The sequence below is a fragment of the Bufo bufo genome, chromosome 6, assembly GCF_905171765.1.
Source record: "Bufo bufo chromosome 6, aBufBuf1.1, whole genome shotgun sequence".
Taxonomy (NCBI): Eukaryota; Metazoa; Chordata; class Amphibia; order Anura; family Bufonidae; genus Bufo; species Bufo bufo.
Genome location: NC_053394.1, coordinates 304515976 through 304541705, shown reverse-complemented (window position 1 = coordinate 304541705; position 25730 = coordinate 304515976). Strand labels below are relative to the sequence as shown.

At 44.2% G+C, this 25730-nt stretch overlaps 1 protein-coding gene across 1 annotated transcript in view; it reads left to right on the top strand.

Annotated features, from left to right (window-relative positions):
* LASP1 (LIM and SH3 protein 1) overlaps positions 1 to 25730 on the top strand; it is a 57482-nt gene that overhangs the window by 18216 nt on the left and 13536 nt on the right. Inside the window, exons 2-3 of the mRNA XM_040434739.1 lie at positions 8406 to 8500; positions 22167 to 22251. Of these exons, the coding sequence (XP_040290673.1) occupies positions 8406 to 8500; positions 22167 to 22251 (180 nt within the window). The remainder of the gene's footprint in view (positions 1 to 8405; positions 8501 to 22166; positions 22252 to 25730) is intronic.

The following is a 25730-nucleotide window of genomic DNA, read 5'->3' as shown; positions in this document are numbered from 1 at the left end:
TTCTTAATACTGTGGTATATCGTGGACACCGGTTTACCGCTCAACCCTACACTCAGCCGATCCAAGGCTTGGGCACATGGGTATACTGTTCATATACGCTCAGCCGATCCAAGGCTTGGGCACATGGGTATACTCTTCATATACGCTCAGCCGATCCAAGGCTTGGGCACATGGGTATACTCTTCATATACGCTCAGCCGATCCAAGGCTTGGGCACATGGGTATACTCTTCATATACGCTCAGCCGATCCAAGGCTTGGGCACATGGGTATACTCTTCATATACGCTCAGCCGATCCAAGGCTTGGGCACATGGGTATACTCTTCATATACGCTCAGCCGATCCAAGGCTTGGGCACATGGGTATACTCTTCATATACGCTCAGCCGATCCAAGGCTTGGGCACATGGGTATACTCTTCATATACGCTCAGCCGATCCAAGGCTTGGGCACATGGGTATACTCTTCATATACGCTCAGCCGATCCAAGGCTTGGGCACATGGGTATACTCTTCATATACACTCAGCCGATCCAAGGCTTGGGCACATGGGTATACTCTTCATATACGCTCAGCCGATCCAAGGCTTGGGCACATGGGTATACTCTTCATATACGCTCAGCCGATCCAAGGCTTGGGCACATGGGTATACTCTTCATATACACTCAGCCGATCCAAGGCTTAGGCACATGAACACGGTCATTATAGGTATTAGCTTTGCCTGGATTGGTTATATACCATTTTCTTCTATCTGACGGTGATTTTTTTTAAATGAAAGTGCAGTGTTTTTTCCTCAAGGGTTCATACAGAATCCATATATTATTTATATGGCATGTGTTGTATTCTGTATTACGGAGGTATTCTCGCCTAGATGCGTTGCTTGTAGAGAAGAATACAGTAATGTACAGGGACCATACCATGGACCTGTAGGGACCTGTGGCACAGTATGGGGTCCATGCACACAGATTTCTCTATGTGCACTGCTAATGTGAGATTCTTCAAGAATCTCCATTCATACATCATATATAAGCACCCTGTTATGGTCCATACAAAATGTGCATGAGGTCTTAGGCTTGGTTCACAAAACATATTTTCACCAGTTGGACTGATGCCATGTTAGGCTACTTTCACACCTGCGTTAGGTGCGGATCTATCTGATATCTGCACAGACGGATCCGCACCTATAAATGCAAACGCTGGTATCCGTTCAGTACAGATCCGTCTGCATAACTTAGTAAAAAAATAAAAAATCTAAGTGTAAGTCAAACGGATCCGTCCTGACTTACATTGAAAGTCAATGGGGGACGGATCCGTTTACAATTGCACCATATTTGTGCCAACGTAAAAGGATTTGTCCCCATTGACTTACATTGTAAGTCAGGACGGATCCGTTTGGCTCCGCACGGCCAGGCGGACACAAGAACGCTGCAAGCAGCATTTTGGTGTCCGCCTCCAGAGCGGAATGGAGGCGGAACGGAGCCAAACTGATGCATTCTGAACGGATCCGCATCCATTCAGAATGCATTGGGGTTGAACTGATCCGTTTTGGGCTGCTTGTGAGAGCCTTGAAACGGATCTCACAGGCGGACCCAGAAACGGCAGTGTGAAAGTAGCCTTAGTTATGGGCTACCCATTTACACCCCAAAGTATTTTGTCAGTATTTCCCATTTGTACCAAAGTAAACAGATTATCTGACAGATTTTCTGACCAATCATTGGTCAGATGGCCATATACACACACAGATCTTTTGTTATATACACCAGCTATTGGTCTGATTGGACAGAAATTGGTCAGATAATCTGTTGGTGTAATACAGCTCTAAGGCAGCCCATATACATCGTACTACTGTGAGCAGATCCCAACTTGTCTTTGGGATCTGTTGACATTCCCCCTCCACGCTCCGTGCAGTGGGTCCATTAGGTGACCGAAATGTATATTGATGGGGGCAGGGCTGATAAGTAGATCTGCAGATAAATCTCCATAATCCTGACTCTATAGATTGTATTGCAAACAAGGACCCCCTCCAAAAAAATAAAATGGTCAGTCGTCTCATGTGAATGGTGGTGTATGCATTATATACTGTTACCTGTACGCCCGTTGTGGCTGCTCTACAGACAAGTAGACCATTGTGCCGCCGCTGACCAACATCTGACAGGCGTTTCTGATAAAATTTGCAAATACAAAGGTCGTTCTCTCTGATTCATTTGCTTATCAGACTGTCAGCACTGAAATGGCTTTCATTTTCTCAATGCTATCATTTTTCCAGTCGTGCCGATGTGAGAAGTGGTTATTGTTGCTGACCATATGGGCTTATTTAGACGAGCGATGTAAAACGAGTCTGTTTTCTATCCATTTGCATTTGGTATGATTTATGACTGCTCGCCGTTCCTCCGTATAGCATGCATTTATCGTGTCCGTAAAAAAAAAAAAAGAAGAAAAATGTCCACCCGTTGTTTCTTAGCAACCATCCGTGAACAACGCACCGCACGTGGTTGGCGGACTTGTGCTGTTTTTCACACACCCATTGACTTGAATGGGTGAGTCTAGCGTGAAAATTGGACTACAATAGTGCTCGGTGTGATTTTTCTCTGTACGGACTGATGGTCCATGAAGAAAACTGGACATCTGAATTGCATTGACTTTAATGTGACGGCATTCAGTCTGTGTGCTGCCTGTCCTACAGTCAAGCAGCACACGGACATCAGAATTGCTCGTCTGAATGAGCGTCAGATTAGTTGCAGAAATTTCTGCCACGATGACATTCATCTGGTTTGAGCTTGTAGAAATCCAAATGTGCCGCATGTGAATATACTCTAGCATTTAACAATTCTGTGGTACCAATAGATTGTTCGGGATCTTAAGGAGGTTCTCCGGGAATTATTTAAAATGGCCGCCAGCAGCCTGTCCTAGAATACGAGGAGGACTGGTTACCACCACTTGAAGAGCTGCCTGGGGGGGTGATCCAGTGAGGCCTCACTACACCACTCTACAATAGATGGTAACAATGTGGTCCTGACTATAATATGCCATCATGGCTGAGCAGCCTGACAGGAACACTCACCATGCAAACGCCAGAGAGCAGTGTGTAGTGAGTCCTTGCCCCACACTCTCCAGTCCTGCTCACGTTCTAGGGCAGGTCGCTGGTGGCCATTTTAAATCATTCCCCGAGAACCCCTTTAATTTATTAGAACATTTTTCCTAATTATCAGCTACAGTTAAAGCATTTATGAATTTCCGGTGTTGGACAATTCAAGTTAACGCTCACACCGCGGCAACAATTTACAATGTTTTGGATGGAAAACCTTGTTTCAGAATGACTGACTGTTTTTGAATGGTTTTGACCACCCCCTAGGGTTCATCCTGTGCCTCCTGATGCATGAACACGTCAAAACTATTGTGAAAGCTGACACACAGTTGGAGGAAGGGAGCAGGAGGAAGTGAATGTGACTGTAAGAATGCAGATTTAAATGTCATCAGCTTTGCGATGTTAAATGGTGGCTCCTAAGGGGATTTTAATGGCTGCCATGTGTGGATGTCGCCAAGTGGCAGAAATGTACTGAACTAGCAGCGCTGTGAGACGCTACAGCTTCTGTTAGTCACCGTGTTCCTGTAAAGAGGAGTATGTATGTGCCCGCTGCCTTTCAGGTCTGTTCTCTGAGGGGATCGTTGCGTCAATGTTCCCAGCCTTCTTGAGACTAATCCCACAGATGTACACGCCCTGTGTCAGCCGGCCAGAAAACACTCACCTGGGGGCGCTAAATTCTACCCGGGTTTGACCTCGTCCTAAGATGTCCCAATATTTTTCTGAATGGTGTGCGCCACGCCTTTTATTACATATTTTACTACGTACATCACTGAAGGTAGGTGTGAAAGAGCCCTTAGGGCTGTTTCACACGAGCGGATGCCGTGCGTGACATCCGCTCCGTGAATGACAGCCAAGACCCGATGCAGACAGCAGAAGCACGGAGCATTAACATGATTGATAATGCTCCGTGCCTCTCTGTGATCTCTTTACTACGAAATCACAGTGACAACTTTATCTCACTGTGATTTCGTAGTAAAGAGATCACAGAGAGGCACGGAGCATTATCAATCATGTTAATGCTGCGTGCTTCTGCAGTCTGCATCGGGTCTTGGCTGTCATTCACTGAGCGGATGTCACGCACGGCATCCGCTCGTGTGAAACAGCCCTTAGGGTCCATTCACACATCCGTTGTTTCTTTCCTGATCTGTTCCGTTTTTTGCGGAACAGATCTGGACCCATTCATTTTCAATGGGTCCTGAAAAGAAATCAGACATTGAGCTGTCCGATTTTTTTCAGGACCCATTGAAAATGAATGGGTCCAGATCTGGTCCAGATCTGTTCTGCAAAAAACGGAACAGATCAGGAAAGAAACAACGGACGTGTGAATGGACCCTTAGGTGTCCACATCAGAAGTGCTTTCCCCCAATGAACATTGCTAGGAACAGGCCCTCCCGATAATTGCTCCAGTCATTGGCCCGTGTAAAGGGGCCTTAACACATCGGCTCAGATTTACTAATGTGCCTGCATCTAGAAAAATGTGGAGCAAATTGGCACAGTGTTGGTGCAGCTATGGTTTCTACACTTTTCTGACTTGTTTAAAATGGAGCTTAGCAGGAAGGTGCAGGACTTCATGTCAAAAAGATGTGTCCTAAGATGCACCAATTTGCACAACTAATCTGACATAAAAATCTTTCTCAAATATGGCTGACAAATAGCTGGTCAGAGAAAAGTGTCTGTCCCTGCACCCGATTTATCATCCAGCCTGGGCCCCAGTGATAAGTCTGGCGCAGGTGTAGACGCCATCATTAGGATTAGCCGTCGTTCACATCTCTGTCAGGCTGTTCCGACTCAGAGCAGTCTGCCATATCCCCTATCTTTCCGCCAGATCCCCATTCACTGCAGTGAGGTCCAGCTGTGATCTGGCCGATTCCGGCATAAATGCTGGGTTTTAGCCCAACAAAAACTGTTGCATGCAGTGTTTTTGTTTTTTTTTTGTCTGGCAGACACCCGCATTTGCGCCAGATCTCCAAAATGGCGATGTGAACACGGCTTTAGTAAATCTGGGCCGTTTTCTACAATTCGGATGTGGGCATTTTCTCAGATGTATTTCAGACATTGCTTTTCAACCAACACGCCCTTAAGAATGGTCCTAAAATGACCCACTCAAAATTAGGAAAATGGTTGTCAGACTGTGTTGAAATATGACATGAGTATGGAAATAAGTTAGGTATGAGCCAACAGTAAACCCATCGGCCTGAGGTTTTCACCTGATTTTCCTTCAAGGTGGCCAGACAAATCTATGACTACATAACGGACCATACATGTACGCATCCATCTTCCCTTACTCACTTGTACACTTGCCCGTTCAGCTTGTCCAAGGGGGGGCATATATTTCAGTAAGAACAGTGAGATGGTTGTCAGGCAGACTACTCTTGTGCCACTTATCTCACAGGTAAACAAGAAATGTTGCTTACCCTGGCTTCCGTCACCGTGTGCTGTCCGTTCCACAGCACCTGCTAAAACTAGAACATGTCCTATTCTTGTCCGTTTTACGGACAAGGATAGGACTGTTCTATAGAGGGCAGGATGTTCCATGTGTTCCGGATCGCAAAACCAGCTATGGTCGTATGCAAGAGCTGTAAGGGACATATTACTGATGTAGTTGTATGAAGGTGGAGGTAGCGCTAGGCTTGGCTTCTCTCTGGGAGAAAGACAGTTTACTGCCCTAGGTCTGAGGAAAGGCCAAGACAGAGTGACTTGGAACGCTGTGTGCCCCCCTGGGTACACAGAATGAAGCTCACGTGCCTCACCAGCCTCCCCTCTGATGTAAGAAACCTATGTGTATCTGGTGGTAGACTTAATGCAAGTCATTTTTATTCGTTTTTCTCTTGTTTTAGCCATTATCAATTTTGAGAGAAAAAGAAACACATAGCTGCAGTGTCAATCAATGGGGTAGAGCAACAACCTGAACATCATTTAAATCTGAGGGTACCTGCTTGTATGTGGAAAATTCTTATGAAAAAAGTAATAAAATCTGCACATACCAGTAAGGCCTCATGCACAGCCAGCCCGGCCTATGCTGCGGACCACAAATTGCGGTCCGCAATGCATGAGCACTGACCGTAGGGCCGCCACATGCGGACACGGACCCATTCACCATCTGACAGTCTGCACCGCAAAAAAAGTACCGGTAGTGCATGCACAGACATAAACCCTATGGAAGCACTCCGTAGAGTTCCGCACCGACCTTCTGGATTGCGAACCCTATTCAAGTGAATGGGTCGTGGGGTGCACATGGCCAGTGCCCGTGCATTGTGGACCGCAATATGGCCACGGGCATGAGGCCTAAGGCTACTTTCACACCTGCGTTTAGGTCGGATCCGTCTGGTATGTGTCCAGACGGATCCGCACCTATAATGCAAACGCTTAGATCCGTTCAGAACGGATCCGTTTGCATTACCATGATAATGCAAACGGATCCGTTTTGACTTTACATTGAAAGTCAATGGGAGACGGATCCGTTTGAAAATTGAGCCATACTGTGTCAACTTCAAACGGATCCGTCCACATTGACTTACATTGTAAGTCTGGACGGATCCGTTTGCCTCCGCACGGCCAGGCGGACACCTGAACGCTGTGTCTTTTCATAACTCCACTGAAGTCTGTGGGGAAAACCACAATGCATCAGCTGTGGAGCCGCACAAACAATCGATGTGCTGTGGATCTTAAAAGCCGCACTGCAGGGCGACTTCTGTGCGTACAAAATATGCACCGTGTACATGAAATTTGGAAAGACCTGCTCCTACTGTATTACACTGTGGATTTTCTGCACAAAAATCTATACAGAGAAAACCTTTGCAGTCCGCACCTTGTGCAGGCAGCTACCTGTGTTTCACTATATTTATTCGCATGTATTTTCTGTTTCATCTGCATAGATCAGTCATAAAGGGAAATGGATCCCAAAAGGAGGAAGTAGGAAATAGGAGGTAGCAGGAACAAGCGTCCTGCAGGTTTTTACATTTTTCATGCGCACTAAATGATCTTTCATATGACACTTCCGCTAGTTCTGATTTTACAGGATTGCACATGTTCTGGAGGTTTCAATTCTTGTAGTTTTTTACTTTTGCCGTATACATTAGCAGCTTGTATTTTAATCCTGAGGTCTGTAGATGTGAGCACGGCCCTGTATACATCCTAGTGTAGTGTTATATAGGGTTTATTTCTATACATAGATCTGATGTCCCACTAGTCACATACATACATACATACAATGATATAGAGGTCTGTAGATGTGAGCACGGCCCTGTATACATCCTAGTGTAGTGTTATATAGGGTTAATGCCTATACATAGATCTGATGTCCCACTAGTCACATACATACATACATACATACATACAATGATATAGAGGTCTATAGATGTGAGCACGGCCCTGTATACATCCTAGTGTAGTGTTATATAGGGTTTATGCCTATACATAGATCTGATGTCCCACTAGTCACATACATACATACATACATACAATGATATAGAGGTCTGTAGATGTGATCACAGCCCTGTATACATCCTAGTGTAGTGTTATATAGGGTTTATTCCTATACATAGATCTGATGTCCCACTAGTCACATACATACACACACATACATACAATGATATAGAGGTCTGTAGATGTGAGCACGTCCCTGTATACATCCTAGTGTATCGTTATATAGGGTTTATTCCTATACATAGATCTGATGTCCCACTAGTCTCATACATACACACATGCATACATACAATGGTATAGAGGTCTATAGATGTGAGCACGGCCCTGTATACATCCTAGTGTAGTAGTGTTATATAGGGTTTATTCCTATACATAGATCTGATGTCCCACTAGTCACACACACATACATACAATGATATAGAGGTCTGTAGATGTGAGCACGGCCCTGTATACATCCTAGTGTAGTGTTATATAGGGTTTATTCCTATACATAGATCTGATGTCCCACTAGTCACACACACACACACATACAATGGTATAGAGGTCTATAGATGTGAGCACGGCCCTGTTTACATCCTAGTGTAGTAGTGTTATATAGGGTTTATTCCTATACATAGATCTGATGTCCCACTAGTCTCATACATACACACACACATACATACAATGATATAGAGGTCTGTAGATGTGAGCACGGCCCTGTATACATCCTAGTGTAGTGTTATATAGGGTTTATTCCTGTCTTTCTCTCCAGCACATGCCCCTGCAGCTCCATTAATCCAGTGTTTCGGCTTATAAGATTTATTACCCACATGCATTTCTTGAAATGAGATTGAAATCCAAACAATTTGGCAACGGCTGTGAATCTGGGTCACCTATTTGTATTTTTTTCTCTCCTAGTTTTGGCATAAAGCATGCTTCCACTGCGAAATCTGCAAGATGACCCTGAACATGAAGAACTACAAGGGATACGATAAGAAGCCATACTGTAGCGCGTGAGTGACAAATGACTTAATGTGTAGTGAGATCTCAGCAGCTCGCACATCACTGCACAGCACTGGGCGCTCAATGCCCAGACTGCCGCTTGTAAAGGGGCCACCCACCACATATTCACATATAGATCCTATTATGTATGTAGAACACATGGCTTTAGGACAATTTATTATTATGTAACAGGCACCCATAATTTCATTCACTGGCCATAATACTAAATTAACACCGCTTCACGCGGGTGCATCTTATGCCCAGGCTGAGAAAGCGGTTTTCACTTAGGCCCCTTGCAGACGAGCGTGTTCGGATGCGTCCCGGCAAACCCGCACGAGTAGGTACGTAATTGCAGTCAGTTTTGACTGCGATTGCGTTCCGATGTTCAGTTTTTATCGCACGGGTGCAATGTGTTTTGCACGCGCGTGATAAAAAACCGACTGTGGTGCCCAGACCCGAACTTCTTCACAGAAGTTCAGGTTTGGGTTAGTTGTAGTGTAGATTGTATTATTTTCCCTTATAACATGGTTTTAAGGGAAAATAATAGCATTCTGAATACAGAATGCATAGTACAATAGGGCTGGAGGGGTTAAAAAAAAAAATATATATAATTTAACTCGCCTTAATCCACTTGTTCGCGCAGCCGGCATCTCTTCTGTCTTCATCTGTGAGCAATAGGACCTTTGACGTCACTGCGTTCATCACATGGTCCATCACATGATCCATCACCATGGTGATGGATAATGTGATGAGTGTAGTGACGTCATCACAGGTCCTATTGCTCACAGATGAAGACAGAAGAGATGCCGGGCTGCGCGAACAAGTGGATTAAGGTGAGTTAAATTATTATTTTTAACCCCTCCGGCCCTATTTTACTATGCATTCTGTATTCAGAATGCTATTATTTTCCCTTATAACCATGTTATAAGGGGAAATAATAATGATCGGGTCCCCATCCCGATCGTCACCTAGCAACCGTGCGTGAAAATCGCACCGCATCCGCACTTGCTTGCGGATGCATGCGATTTTCACGCAACCCCATTCATTTCTATGGGGCCTGCGTTACGTGAAAAACACACAAAGAGGAGCATGCTTCGATTTTCTTGCAACGCACAAGTGATGTGTGAAAATCACCGCTTATGTGCACAGCCCCATAGAAATGAATGGGTCAGGATTCAGTGCGGGTGCAATGCGTTCAACTCACACATTGCACCCGCACGGAATACTCGCCCGTGTGAAAGGGGCCTTACAGCTTTGTAGGGCATGGTAAGTGCCACAGCACTATATTATCCAGTCAATAATGGCCAAATTTAATTAGGTATTCAGTGGCACAATCTCTATTCCTGTATTGCAGCTTAAGAAGACTGATCTGCCATTTAGGACTATAGGAAGCCTGCTCTACATCCCCTGTAAGACCTGTAATGGTAGTCATAGTCATCCTTCCAAATGTCCTATTTTTCACCGGATTGTCCCACGAAACAAATCTAAAATGGGGCAAAGCTTGTGCAAATGTGCCACAAAATTGGGGTGGTTTTGTGGGTTGTAAATGGGGTGGAGCTTAAAGGGTGTAATCACCACATATTAGTATGTTAGATGGTCAGTAGTACCTGTCCATTCACACTTGTAAGCAGAGTCCTATGATGTCTCTGGCATCTCCTTATGTTCCGTCAATCCTGGTGATGTACAGGCCAGGCAGTCCCTGAAGTCCCGCGGGATCACGTTGTGTACATGCGCAGTAAAGCAATGGAGATTGCCCATCTGCCCAGTATTTTCTATCCCTTTTCTGCGCATGTACAAAACGTGATCTCTTGAGACTTCAGAGACTGCCAGGCCTGTCCTTCACAGCTTAGAAGATGGGGAGCCTCTGGGTGCAACAAGATGCAGCAGCACTTCCCTCATTGCACCTAGTGGTAATTTGTATGTTTATGAAGTTTTTTTTTGAGGATTGATGGAACATATGGAGATGGCAGAGACCTATGGGACTCTGCTTACCAACTGAAAAGACTAGCGTGGTATTAGCAGGAGGTGCTCAAACCCACATGCAGTCATGCATATATATATAGGGTAGCAAATCCTGCACTTGTGGCCCGTTGCTAATGGCGATCCCCAGCAAAAATGCATACGGTGGAGGTTGCCCGCAGCGAACCACAAGTACCACAATAGACATCCTACACAAGGTAGCAATTGTGTGGATGTCATAATCAATATAACAAAATAATAGCAAAGACAGGTGCACTCTGCGGTCTTACTAAACCCTCAAACTGATTTTAAAATTGAGAGATTAGTCAACATGTCCTACGGTGTAGGACATGTCTAAGCCCGGGAACCGCGCCAAGGTTTCTCAAGTAGCTCGGGACCTAACACTCACCTACCTGTGACATGTGGGCAATACCAGGAGCCAGTGGGCAAATTACAGGAGCATGAGGCCGACTCACAAACAGCTCACCAGTTACCTCCAGCATGTAACCATGCTTGCAGTGGGAGGAGGGAGGAGTCTGCGAGTCCCACTCAAGACTGGCTGATATGGACCAGGCCTCACAGGTGCACCTAAATGTGACCTGTAGATGGAAAACAGGCACATTTAAATTGGAGTTTATACACCTCCAGGAATCTCTATATATACAAACTGAAAAGACTAGCGTGGTATTAGCAGGAGGTGCTCAAACCCACATGCAGTCGTGCATATATATAGGGGAGCAGACTCTGCTTACAACCGCGTATAGGCAGCTGCTGAACGTTAGACATAGTGGTATGTGGTGACAGATGCCTTTTAAATGGCCCGCGAATGAGAAACTAAATGTCAAGAGTTATGTGTATTGGCTGTCATCCAACTTTTTTTTTATTTTATGGGTGGCCGTGTAGCCTTTTTAAAGGATCACCTTCGAGGATCATTTGGGCAGACCCCCCACCCTGACGTGTCTATACCTGTGGAGGGAAACATATATTAATATACTGATGCAAAGGGAAAGTAAAGCTGTTTCCCATCGCAACCAGTTACATTCCAGGCCCATTAGAAAATGAAAGAAGCAACTGTTCAATTTTTCCCTTCAAGCTCTTTTGATGCATCTTCCCCGTATTGTCTGCAGGTGTTAAGCAGTCCAGCTTCCATGTCCATGATGTCTGTCTGGGGTTAAGCTGGCCACACAAGAAGCGTCATGTTTACTTCTGCAGTTAATAACTAGGAGCAGAGAGAGCTTCCCTGAACGCCAATTAAAAAGGCGGCATGAATTGTAGAGCACTTGTGATAACATTGAATCAAGTGGTTGGCATATGTAGAGGCAGGCAAGGCGGGCAGCTCTCTGTGTTGAAACTCGTGAGTTATTGATGGGTTTTTAGGCCTGGAACTCGCAGGGTGGGTTGGTCCAGGAGACTATTGAGCCTAATCGGTATTCAATAGAGTGCACAGGTCTGATATTGAATGTGGCTCCACGGTGTGGTAATGGCGCCTGTCACATAAACACACGCATTTGACCACCTCTGATACAACGAGCATGTTAAACATGTATGCAAGCTGCTTTTCTGAGACTTGCTGTCACTCGCACGTGTCGCCACATGTATCTCCAGCCATATAAAAATATATTGCAAATGTGGGAGCTTTCTGTACCAGTTTTAAGAGCTGATTTTCAGCTGAATGAACATTTGGAGGGGCATCAGTCACACTCATTGCCCTGTGTAAAGAGGGCTATCACAACCACTTTGTTGCTGTAAGCACTTCGGATTTTCCACATGCAATTACACTGTAGAAATAAAATCTGCAGCGCATATGCCACGTGTGGCCGTACCCTAGTGGTTGGATAGTGTGCACATACATGGCTCTGTGTTCATACCCCAGAGCTTTTCTGCCCTTAGCGTCCATTCACACGTCCCCAATGCGGTCCGCAAAACATGGACACCGGCCATGTGTGTTCTGCATTTTGTGGACCGCACATGGCCGGCACTTTGAATAGAAATAACTTTTCTTATCCGTGTCTGCGGACAAGAATAGGACATGTTCTATTTTTTTGCAGAACGGAAGTGCGGGTGTGAACGGAAGTGCGACACTGTGCTGTCTGCATCTTTTGCGGCCCCATTAAAAATGAATGGGTCCGGATCCTTTCCGCAACGTTGCAGGACTGATCCGGACCCATTTTGCGGACGTGTAAATGGACCCTTACTCCCATGGTTCTCATTGGTATCGCCCGTGCTGATAGACCTGCTACTTTCCATGGCTTTGTCCTAAGTACCTCAGTGAAATGTGGAAGTATAACACGACTTGTGTGTACTCATCCTTGGTGTAATTGGCGGCTCATTCTGTGGAGACGACAAGTGCATCATTCATTTATTTTGGGCAGGAGCAGGCTGCAACAGCAAAGGAACCTTTTTCTAGAACCATATATGGGCCCCTGTCAAATCATGGTATACTCGCCCCCTTTCTTCAGCACCCTTTTGTGCAGAGCTGGTCCGGTCCTCCTGCGGCTGCTTTTTTGCAAACTACAGTGGCAGTATATGGCATGTGACTGCTGTGAATTGGCTCCATCGGTCATGTGACATATTCTGGCACGTCCCCCACTGCAGAACCAGAACAGTGCTGGAGAAAGGGGGTGAGTATACCATGGTTTGTTATTTTAGGCAGTTCAAGGGCTAGTCCTAGATTTTTAAATGTACATATGGTATATCCTGCTCCAAGCCTGAAAACTGGTTGTCGTATAACAACATCTTTCCTGATTGAAACCCACTTGTAATGTCATAATAGCTTACCTGACTGAACCAATTGTGATGTCACAGTAGATGCCTGATGGAAACCCACCTGTGATGTCATAATGGCTTACCTCACTGAAACGGTTGTGATGTCACAGCAGTTACCTGATGGGAACCCTCTTGTGATGTCATAATAGCTTACAGGACTAAGCCGGTTGTGATGTCACAGTAGATGCCTGATGGAAACCCACCTGTGATGTCATAATGGCTTACAGGACTGAAGCCCATCTGTAATGCCACAGTAGCTTACTTGTTGAAAATAAATTTGTGATATCACAACATATTACCCGTATAAAGCCGACTTATGATGGTTAAATCCTTGTTTGCTGGCAGCTCATCGCCATGTTTAAATGGTATGTGCTGCTGACAATATGCAGTGAAGTGAGTGTGTCCTAACAATTGTAATAATTATCATTATAGATAATTATGATAATCAGTTTGCATCAGGTCACTTGAAAGGCCCTTTAAACAAGCGGCAGTCGACTTGACTATCGCTGATTAGCACTTGTTAGTGGCCGGGCATCAGCATAGACCACCTCATTTATGACTCTCCAGAAAATCACGAGAGACATGGCTAAGAGAGTATAGCTCCCTATAAATGATAATAAGGCCTCAATCCCACGACCGTTATTTTGGGCCACATCCGAGCCGCATTTTTTGCGGCTCAGATGCGGACCCATTCACTTCAATGGGACCGCAAAAGATGCGGACAACACTGTGTGCTCTCCACATCCGTTGCTCTGTTCCGGGACCCTGCAAAAGATAAATAAATAAAATAGAACATGTCTTATTCTTGTCCGTTCTGCGGACAAGAATAGGCATTTCTATTATAGGCGGCCCGTTCCGCAAATTGCACGGTCGTGTGCATGCAGCCTATGGATGAGGAACCACTATGATTGTTTGGATTCCTTGACCTCATTCAGGACCCCTGTGCAAATGCACAGGTTGCACATATGGTGTGTCTGACCCTGATTTCAGGAGCAGAAAACCCTCCATTGTTTCTGACAAAAAAACAACAACCCTGTTTTACATTGATATTTAAATGGCTGCACAATTTTACGCACAAAACTGCTTGGACATTAACAGTTACCTGCTAGGCCATGGATCATACTCTTATTGGGTACCTAATATATTATTAGCATGAATTAGTACTATGATATATAGTTTGCTATTATGTGTATACTAGTTCCACATTTTATTTTATTCATAGGGTTTATATTGATGTCAGCATGGTTTTAATGCATGTGGTGCTTAGACCCCTAGAAGGCTATACACTGCCTATAAAGGAGTATACTGCCCAGTATCATATATACTATTTCTGGATACTCCATTGCCTAGTGACAGCTGGTGCAGCCTCCCATATGTTTGATAGTGTAACGTTTGGCTTATCACAGGTATAGTGCCGGCAGCCACCTACTCACACTCGGGCCCCCACATCATGAGAGCTGTCTGACAGTCGTCTGCCAGTGCAACACAGCACCTTCCTTCACATAGCTTTTTCACAAAGACCAGTGGCAATTGTTACAGATGCAGCGAGATTTTTGTCTGGAGCTGTTATTTACTGCAGTTCTTGTCATCGTCTTCCTGAACCTAAAGTCTCTGCATTTGATGTACCCTTTGAATCTATTGTTCCATGTTATCTGCCGTTTCAGGTGCGAGAGAGACTGATTGCAGTGTTGGGCTGTCTGCATTAATTAGAGATCTTGGACAACTCATAAAATGGCTTAAAATAAAAAAAACTTATTATTTTTCTCGCCCCTTTCTCCACCGCGTTTCTCTATTTGCTTACAAGCAGCAGTGGTGATGTGTCTGGGTACAGCACATGACCGCTGCAGCCAGTCATCGTCCTCAGTGTTCTAATGCAAAGGACGCTGATTGGCTGCAGCTCTCATGTGCCGCATCCCGACATGTCACCGACACTGTACCATGCACTTTGACTTGCAGGTATATGGAACACCACTGCTCCAGCCAGTCACTGCTCTCAGCGGTGTATTTCTAATGACAGTGATTGGCTGCAGGGGTCACATTCCATATCTCTGCATGTCATCACTGCTGTCTGTTAACAAACAGCGGCAGGAGAAATGGAACCTGACACCGGGATTTTGTGTATAGAGCTGAGAACATGGGTTGCTAGATGGCCGCTAGCACATCCGCAATACCCAGTCCCCATAGCTCTGTGTGCTTTTATTGTGTAAAAAAACTGAATTGATACATATGCAAATAAACCTGAGATGAGTCCTGTCCCTGACTCATCTCAGGTTAATTTGCATATGTATCAAATAGTTTTTTTTTTTTTTTAAACAATAAAAGCACACAGAACTATGGGGACTGGGTATTGCAGATGTGCTAGCGGCCATCTAGCAACCCACATCCTCAGCTCTATACCCAAAATCCAGATGACAGGTTCCCTTTAAGGCTTGTTGCAGATTTTTTGTTGTCTCAGACAACCCCTTTAAAGTGTCCCTCTGCCTTAAAAAAAAAAACTTTTGATATGTCATAGCAACTTTTCAAATATTTTGATCAATGGAGGTCTGAGTGCGGAAACCCTTACAGATCGCTTTATTGAGGAATTAGAAAGTCTACGACAGTGATGGCGAACCTATGGCACGGGTGCAAGAGGTGGCACTCAGAGCCCTCTCTGTGGGCACCCGCACCCTGGAAAATGTCTATGGTGTACCAATATGCCCTAGACTTTTCCTGCCATTCATTAGCGCAGGGCACACTATGAACAGCACAGAGAGCACACTGAATGTAGGCAGGATATTATAGCTAAATGATAAAGAACATGGAAGATACTACAGTCCTGATCAAAAGTTTAAGACCACTTGAAAAATGGCAAAAAATCTTATTTAGCATGGCTGGTTCTTAACAAGGTTCCAAGTAGAGCTTCAACATGCAACAAGAAGAAATGAGAGTGAGACAAAACATTTTTTGAGCATTCAATTAATTGAAAATAACGATTAAACTAAAACCCAAATTTTAGGACCACATGCCTTTTAAAAGGCCAAATCTGTGCAAAGATGTGGATTCATTGTCATTTTCTGTCAAGTAGTCACACGTTGTGATGTTAAACTTTCCCTTTTTGAACGTGGTCGGGTTGTTGAACTGCATAAGCAGGGTCTCTCACAGCGTGCCATCGCTGCTGAGGTGGGACGCAGTAAGACAGTCATTTGGAATTTCTTAAATGATCCTGAGGGTTATGGAACAAAAAAGTCAAGTGGAAGACCCAAAAAAATGTCCTCAGCACTGAGCCGGAGGATCCAATTGGCTGTCCGTCAAGACACTGGACAATCCTCGACCCAATTTAAGGCCCTTACTGGTGCTGACTGCAGCCCCATAACCATCAGACGGCATCTGAGACTGAAGGGCTTCAAAAACAAAAAACGTCTTCAAAGACTTTGTCTCCTTGAACGCCACAGAACTGCTCGTTTTCAGCACCAAACATGGGACATTCAAAGGTGGAAGAAAGTTTTATTCTCTGATGAGAAAAAAATGTAACCTTGATGGTCCTGATGGTTGCCAACGTTACTGGCATGACAAGCAGATCCTACCTGAGATGTTTTCTACGCGCCACAGTGGAGGGGGCGCCATAATGGTCTGGGGTGCTTTTTCTTCAGTGGAACAATGGAGCTTCAGGAAGTGCAGGGGCGTCAAACGGCCGCTGGCTATGTCCAGATGTTGCAGAGAGCATTCCTTATGACTGAGGGCCCTTGTCTGTGTGGTAACGACTGGGTTTTTCAACAGGACAACGCTACAGTACACAATGCCCGCAAGACAAGGGACTTCTTCCAGGAGAATAACATCACTCTTTTGGCCCATCCTGTGTGTTCCCCTGATCTAAATCCAATTGAGAACCGTTGGGGATGGATGGCAAGGGAAGTTTACAAAAATGGACAACAGTTCCAGACAGTAGATGGCCTTCGTGCGGCCGTCTTCACCACTTGGAGAAATGTTCCCACTCACCTCATGGAAACGCTTGCATCAACGAATTTTTGAAGTGATAAACAATAACGGCGGAGCTACTCATTACGGAGTTCATGTTTGGAAGTTGGATTTCTGTTTTGGGGGGGTTTCTTTTTTTTTTTTGGAGGTGTGGTCATAAACTTTTGATCAGCTGAAAAACAGCCTGTTTCAGTTTATTCGTTGTTTTCATTAAATTGAATGCTCAAAAAATGTTTTGTCTCACTCCCATTTCTTCTTGTTGCACATTGAAGCTCTACTTGGAACTTTGTTAAGATCCAGCCATGCTAAATATGATTTTTAAAGTATAGGCACGCTTTAAAGAAACTTCTGAAATTAAGTATTTTTATGTTTTTGTTTTTTTCACTAGGCAAAGGGCCTAGAGCAGGGATGGCCAACCTACGGCTATCCAGCTGTGCAGCCGCAGCTGGAGAGCCTCAGGTTGGCCATCCCTGGCCTAGAGGAAAAATCCACTGCCGAATTTGTGGCCGATATCCAAGGCTGACCCTCAGATTTCTGCTGTGGATTTGGGTTACAAGTGCCCTTGGGCCTGAATGCGGATTACTCCCATTCAGTGAGGCTAACCTGTCTGTATGGAAGCTGCATCGAGAAATCAAATGTTAGTGTCTGTTCCCAATTCACACGGATTTCAGTACAGAATATACAAAAATTCTTAGTAAATACTGCCATACGAACATACCCTTAGGGCACATGCACATGACCGTATGGCCTTTTCAGTGTTTTGCGGGTCAGTTTTTCATTTTTTTTTGTTTAGCGTTTCCGGTTTCGTTCCGTTTTTCCGTATGGCATATACATTATACAGTAATTACATAGAAAAAATTGGGCTGGGCATAAAATTTCCAATAGATGGTTAAGAAAAAACGGAACGGATACGGAAGACATACAGAGTACATTCCGTATGTGTTCTGTTTTTTTTTTTTTTTTTTTGCTGACCCATTGAAATTAATGGTTCAGTATAAGTAACGCATACTGAACTAAAAAAAAAACGCCCAGTATACTGAACGCAAAAAACTTTTGTGTGCATGAGCCCTTAGTGCTACTTTTATAGAGGAGCAAAGATTGGGGTTGTAGTGACACAGGGAATTGCAGCCAGGAATGGGAGCGAATAGGGAATTGCAGCCACCTCTGGGATCCAACCCTACCCCATATGACGGCCACATGTAGAGGTGTTAACGGCACATACATGTTTCAATAGGAGCATGGAATGACTGTCAAATGATTCCCGTTTTCCTGAATGGTGGTTTTCATAAGGGTGAGCAGCGTACACACTACCCATATAAATGGTGCCTGCACGGTGAAAGCGCTGGAAGAGTGGGCCTAGATAGAGAAGCTGGTGGAGGCTCTGGGGCCTGCCCTAATTGATCATGCTGTATGGCACCTCTACAGCTGAACAGATAGCAGATAACATCTAGACCACGTGCTTATCAGGGTGTGTCAGCACTGTACATCTTTCATTACTGGGCTGCAGCCTACTATTTCAAGAGGGGGAGGGAAATTCCTGTCATTCCAGGGCCATGAAAGTTTCACCTTCTCTCGGCTATGTCAGGTCACAGGGCTCGTGGGTCACAGGCGGGCGTCTTCTGCTATATATCACGTGGCTCTAAAGCCATGGCTAGATTGAAAAAATGCATTACTGGAAGGGGAGTGCTCATGTGCAGATATTACTACTCACTGAAGAGTCGGAGAGAGTTTGCCCTTTTCCCTGCTAGACCCAAAAGTTACCCATATAAAGTTTCTCTGTGTTGAGATAAACTCTCCAATAACAGAAGGGTTGACTAATATATATATATATATAATACTGCCATACATGTCCAGTGGATTTCGCACACATTGGCAGTAGAATCTAAAACCTACTATATATAGGTATATTATCTATTATGTGTAAATATATATATATATATATATATATATATATATATATATATATATATAAAAAACATGTAAAAACCAGTGGACTTGTGCAAATTGCGAATGGTCGGCCATAATTTGCTTACCATGCCATGCACGTCTAGTTTTAGATGGCAGCAGGCTAAACAATTCAGCATAAGGGTACCTGCAGACGGGTGCGGAAGATCTTCACATAATCTGCAATGTGTGCATGAAGCCTTCAGTCGTCAGCTGTCGCGAACAGTCACACATAATTGTTGCCTGAAATTGTCCAAATTGCCCATTTGGTGAACTTTCATTTAATAGGTATAAGCCAGCTGTATCCTCTGTGCAGGTGAATATGCTCTGCTGTTCCCGGTTATCAGCCATATGTAGGGATGTATCTGCTTTTACACTGCAGACTGATATCAGCCAGAGGGACACATTGCCTCCTGTATGGCCAAGTTTGATTGTTCCTCTCCATGCACCATCCTCCACACTTCTCATAATTCCTTATCGATTTCTGAATCTTATCTTCTCTGATGTGTGAACCTGCAGGCCTGCTCTGCACTTCAGACTCTGCTGCAATCTTCACTGCCCCATTTCCCCCCCATCTCTAGCTTATTTCTATGACAGGATGTATATTTTTCTGCTGTGGGTTATGACACCCTGTACTGACTAAGCATCAGCTATGAAACTGTCTATAAATAGGCATGAGGGTAGGAGAGGATGTGACTGTGGTCAGGGATGGAACGCCCCTTGAATTGCCAGTGGTCACCTATGCGTAGGCCTGTCCGCTTCCTGTCACCCTGTGGACAGGATACAAGTAGTCAGTGTGACCGCTTTTCAAGCCACCCACTGAGATGTCTATACTGCTGCAGTAGACCTCTGAGAAGACCAGAAAACCTGAGAAGGAAAGACACTCAGCAGATAAATTAGATCCAGGAGGCTGAGATATGGGAGGTTGTTCGTTGGGTTCTTCACAGTAAAATTCACTGTGACAGATTTTTTTCCAAGAGGGAACATCAGTTTAATAGGTTTGCCTGTGCAATCCTGTAGAGCCCCTTTAGCACCATAAAGGGGGTTATAAGCTTTTCTTTAGTCCCATGTTGAAGCAGACCTCTCAGCAGACTGGAGGCGTTTGCTGTCAGACATCACATCTCCTTCCTGTATATGGTCACTGAGGTTCAGTATCTGTGCTTCTTTTAGGCCCCATGAACACGACCATATGTATTTTGCAGTCTGCAAATTGCACATCCGCAAAATACATTTACAGTCCATTTCGCATCCATTTTTATTGCAGACTTATTGACTTTAAAGGGTCAGTGGTCCACATTTTGCAGACCAAAATGTGGACCAAGGACCTGAAGAAGTCGATGGGTCTGCAAAAAAAATTAATGCAGAAGGGACACGGACCACATCCGTATTTTGTGGATCTGCGGTTTTTGGACACACAACTGACACAATCATGTGCATAGGGCCTTACCTGCAGGAATAAAACTATATACAGGTCTCAGTATGGTGCACAACCAAATTAAGCAGGCCCTTGATACTGACAGTCATTCCGGCTGTGTACTTAGATGCAGCAGTCTGCTATTACATTACAAGGTGGCTGCAGGAGACGAGAAATGGTGAAGCACTTGGCCACAGCCTGATGTAGGTGTCTGATTACTATGATATCCTCCTTTGTGAGAAACGGAGGGCAGGCTTGTGTCTGTTGCCATCGCAGAATATCTTAGTCTAGAGATGATTTACGGGACTTGCAGGTCATTGTTGGATTACTTGTGCTTCTGAAGGGAGTGTCTCCTATTATGACATTACAGTTGGGAATTGATATGTACGTTATTTCCTAGCATAATCCTTAAAGGAACCTGACATGGTGAAATGCAGTGCAATCTGCAGGCAGCTTGTTAGGGTTCGGCTTCACTATCGTGCCCAAGGATCGCAGTGTAGCATAGAAATGAATGGGGTTGCAGCGCTAAGTGAAAGGTATCCTGACATTTAGCTGAGCCAGCCCTTCAAGGTGTTGTGTGTGTTCAACAGTGAATTTCCTGGTGACAGGCTGTCTTTCAATATCCACTTTATTCATATTATGTTGTTTGTGTTGATTAATTTCTAAAAATATATTTTTAGCAGTCGGAGCTCTGTTTTTCTGATATAAAGCTGCAAATCCTCTGCATCCTCCCACACTTCAAAGACCTACTGATAGGGGCCTTCAGATTGTGAGCCCCACTGGGGACAGTTGGATGCTAATGTCTGTAAAGCGCTGCGGAATATAGTAGCGCTATATAAGTGCATAAAATAAATAAATAGACACGGATTAAAACATTCTTGCAGTCTGTCACCACCACCAGGGGGAGCTTACTGCATATTGTGTTATTATTGAGTTGTATGGACATGCAGGTAACTCCTACGCTCCCTCTAGTGGCAACTGATTCCCTGCTTATAACCTGACCACTTCCACATAGTTGCAGCACCCTTTCTGAACCAACTCATTCCCTTTCTTTGAGAAGTACCTTAAGACTGTATTACATGTAGCGATCATGCAGGTGATTGTTCGGAGGGAGGCGCTCCTTTCCAGCAATCCTCTGCTCACTATTACATCCTGCAATCTCCTCCCCTGTATGGGGAGGAGCAATCGTTATGCCATCGCTCATCCCCATACTGACTCGTTGTTTGCCGCCAACAGATCCTGATTAGACCGCATGATCTGCTGCCGGCAAACAATGATTTTTAAACCTGTTGAAAGATTCCGATTGTCCGTTGAATGAGCATTTGTTCGTTTATCGGGTAATTGGCGGCTGTATTACACTGCCAGATCATTGCTAACGCGCATTCATACAAACACTTAATAAAGATGATCTGGCAGACAATCTGCCAGTTTAATCCACCTTTTAGTTCTGTTCAGTCCAGACCATGCGGGGACGGATCACATACAGCTGCATTGTGAATGACCCAGCGTTTCAGTTGCTTGCCATGGGCAGTTTAACACTCTAGGTACAAGAGGGAAGGTCCTCCAACCCCTCCAGTGTTTAGGATATAATCTTTTTTTACAGAAATAAGCAGTTTGTCTTTGTCCTTTTCTTATTCCAGGCATTACCCCAAGCAGTCCTTCACTATGGTGGCTGATACTCCAGAAAACCTCCGCTTGAAGCAGCAGAGTGAGCTGCAGAGTCAGGTAAGATTCCCCCGCGGTCTCCCATGTATCATGTCTGTACTTGTACATTGTGTCACGTTTCTGTGCCTGCCTGAATACCCTCTGGGTGGTGATTTAAAATGCGCTGTCATATTTGACCATAACAGTTTTATAGTATCCCTGCAGTTACATGTAACTGCTATAAATGAACGAGCAGAAAAAGTTTTTTTTTTTTCACTTTTTTTTTTTTTCACAATCCCTTTTGTTGAAAAGGTTTCTTGACACTAAGGGGGCATTTACACGACCATATCTGTATTGCGGCCCGCAAATTTCCAGATCTGAAAAACAGGCATATGGGCATGTTCTCCTTCCACAGGTCCTGCACTATGCATCAAATGCCTAGTCTTGTTTGCTAAACCGACGGGGCTGCAGAACAAACATGTGGATACGGACAGCGCACTGTCTGTATCTTTTGCGGCCCCTTTGAAATTTATGGGTCCACGTCCAATCCACAAAACACGCAGAACGGATGCGGACTGAAAATACTGTCATGTGAATGGACCCTAAGCCTGTCACATGGTGACTTGTTGCCGCTACCCTCCAGCAATCAAATGTAAACTATGGGGGAACCCAGAAGCATGTTCAGTTTCTCTGCAGCACCACCACAGATGAAATGAAGTTCTCAGTTTAATCAAGGGTCTATCCATGTAATGCATGGATGTACCAGATCCTCCAGAGCACTAGACCGCCCCCCCTCCTCCCCCCACACTTTCCTCTATTAACTTAGAATTCCCTCATAGGGTGGTCTTTAAACTAGAGTGTGTCTCACTGCAGTGCACTGACATGTTGCACAGAATACTTTCCTACTCATTTACACAATTGATTCTCCAAAGGTGTCTGGACTCTTCTGGTCCAAATGTGTTGAGGGCAAATATATTAAGTGTATTGGAAGTTATTGAAGCAGTCCAGTGTCTGCATAAAAAAAAGAAAGAGAGAGTGTCGGCAAGTCTGATGCACTCTTTCCTATAATTTTGGATTTATTTATTTTTTTACTAAAATTTACAATATTAGAGGGAAAGGATAAGTTTGAGGAAAACTGTACAATAGAAAGGAGGCTCTAGTACCTGTTAGGCCTGTAGGCAGTTGGACCGTTAACAAATAGACACTTACCTACCTTGTATCCAGAGGATAGGGGATAAATGCTGTCAGTGGGTAAACGCCTTTAAGGCATTTATATTGACAGCATTGTACATAACTGAAGCAGCCCCCTGTAATCTGCACAGCACTGGCAGATAGATTGGGGGTCTTAAATAGATTGACATTAGAACTGAAAATTTGCTTTTATTCCCCAGAAACGACACTATTCTAGCCCATTGACTTTATTTGGTATTGCAGCTCAGCCCTATTCAGTTAAAGGGGGTGTGCAGTTAAAGATATTCGTGACCTATCATCAGGATGGGTCATCCATATCAGATTGGCGGAGGTCTGACACCCATCACTTGAATGGGATGAGCAGTTGTAGTTATACTGCCCCAACTCTACAAGCAAGATGACGCACAGGTAATTTTGAAGCGCATGAGTGTCGCTACTTCTTCAAACAGCTGATCGGCGGAGATGTCCTGAGGATAGGATATAAATATCTCTGACTACAAAATGCCTTTAAAACAGTCTGAGCTGCAATACCAGACATGTCCACGGACAAGAGTGGTGCTGTTTCAGGAAAAAAAAAAAAAAAAAAAACTTTGTCGTGTCAACCTGTAACTTTTTGGAACACCCCACATTTCTTCTATCTATCACTCTGGTTTACATCACCCTCCTGCTGCTTGACATTGAGTGAGCGAGCAGTGAACTAGAACTGCATCGCTATAACAAAGTCTGCAAGGAGTGCCACAAGTTATGGGTTGTCTATAGGTCTCATACATATGAGTGAGTGATGCAGATTGTCAGGCTCTGTTTAGGGAAAAACGGATGATTTTGCACTCAAGTTTAATCAGTTTTGTCTGCGATTGTGTTCAGTTTTTGCGTTTTTTTTTTTCTGTGCGGTTGAAATCAGTTTTGATGCGTTTTTCATGCTTGTAAAGAAAAACTGAAAAATAATAATCTACTTCTCCAGCAATCATCAGTGAAAAATACATTGTATCCGGATGCCTTCCGTTTTTCATGCAAGCCCCATTTACTTGTATGTAACCAAAGCTGTGTGAAAAAATACACAATAAGTGATCCCTCAAGATACAATGGCCTCAGGATACAATGTTTTCAACATACAATGGTCTTTTCTCAACCATCGTAAGTTGAAACCAGACACATACAATGTCTCAGACACAGATCCAACCAAGGAAGGCCACTTCTCTGGTAAGGCTACTTTCACACTAGCATTCTTTGCGGATCCGTCACGAATCTGCAAAAACACTTCCGTTACAATAATACAACCGCATGCATCCGTCACGAACGGATCCGGTTGTCTTATGTCTTATATAGCCATTACAGATCCGTTTTGAACACCATTGAAAGTCAATGGGGGACGGATCCGTTTTGTGCCAGATTGTGTCAGTGAAAACGGATTAGTCCCCATTGTGTCAGGACGGATCCATTTGGCTCAGTTTCATCAGACGCACATCAAAACGCTGCAGGCAGCGTTTTGGTGTCCATCTCCAAAGCACAATGGTGACTGATTTGAGGCAAACTGATGCATTCGGAGCGGATCCTTTTCCGTTCAGAATGTATTAGGGCAAAACTGATCCGATTTGGACCGCTTGTGAGAGCCCTGAACGGATCGCACAAACTGAAAGCCAAAATGCGGGTGTGAAAGTAGCCTAAATTAGCCTATTAGTTGCTAGTTAGCAGCTAATCCTGACTGTTATATGTAAGGACTTGTTTTATCTGTCCTAGTTATCTGCTTATTTTTCTTAAATCTTCATTTTCTCTTATCTTGGATGACATTTTGGGGCTTTGGAACCAATTACTCAACTTACAATGGTTTCAGCATACCATGGTCGTCCTGGAACCAATTAATATTGTAACTTGAGGGACCACTGTATAGAACGTGCTGTGATTTTTCCTAAACGCCCCAAAAAAAGATAAAAAGATAATGCGTGAAAAACTACGCTCATGTACACAGACCCATTAAAATGAACGGAAGTGATGGAAAACTAGCTCGTGTGAAAGAGCCCTAAATGTTGTTACTGGGCAGAAAAGTCTCTTCTGAAAGGAGATTAAAAAAATGACTTGGGTTATGAGGACTGAATGTATCCAGCATTATGGGGGTTAAATGCTTTTCTTGTTGTCATGGTAGCTGTGTCCAAGGAAACGGAGCTGTAATTCAAACACTCTCCCCAGGTTGTCACTATATAAATGGAATTAAATAATTTGACATTTTCTACGATCCTACTTGTCTGGTGTTGCTGTTATGTTTTCCCCTCCATAAGTTTTACAATGACATAGATGAGCAGATTTGTAAACGTCGGGCTGAACTAATGGCTCAGAAGATCACATATTTTTGACGGCCCCATAGAAATGAATGG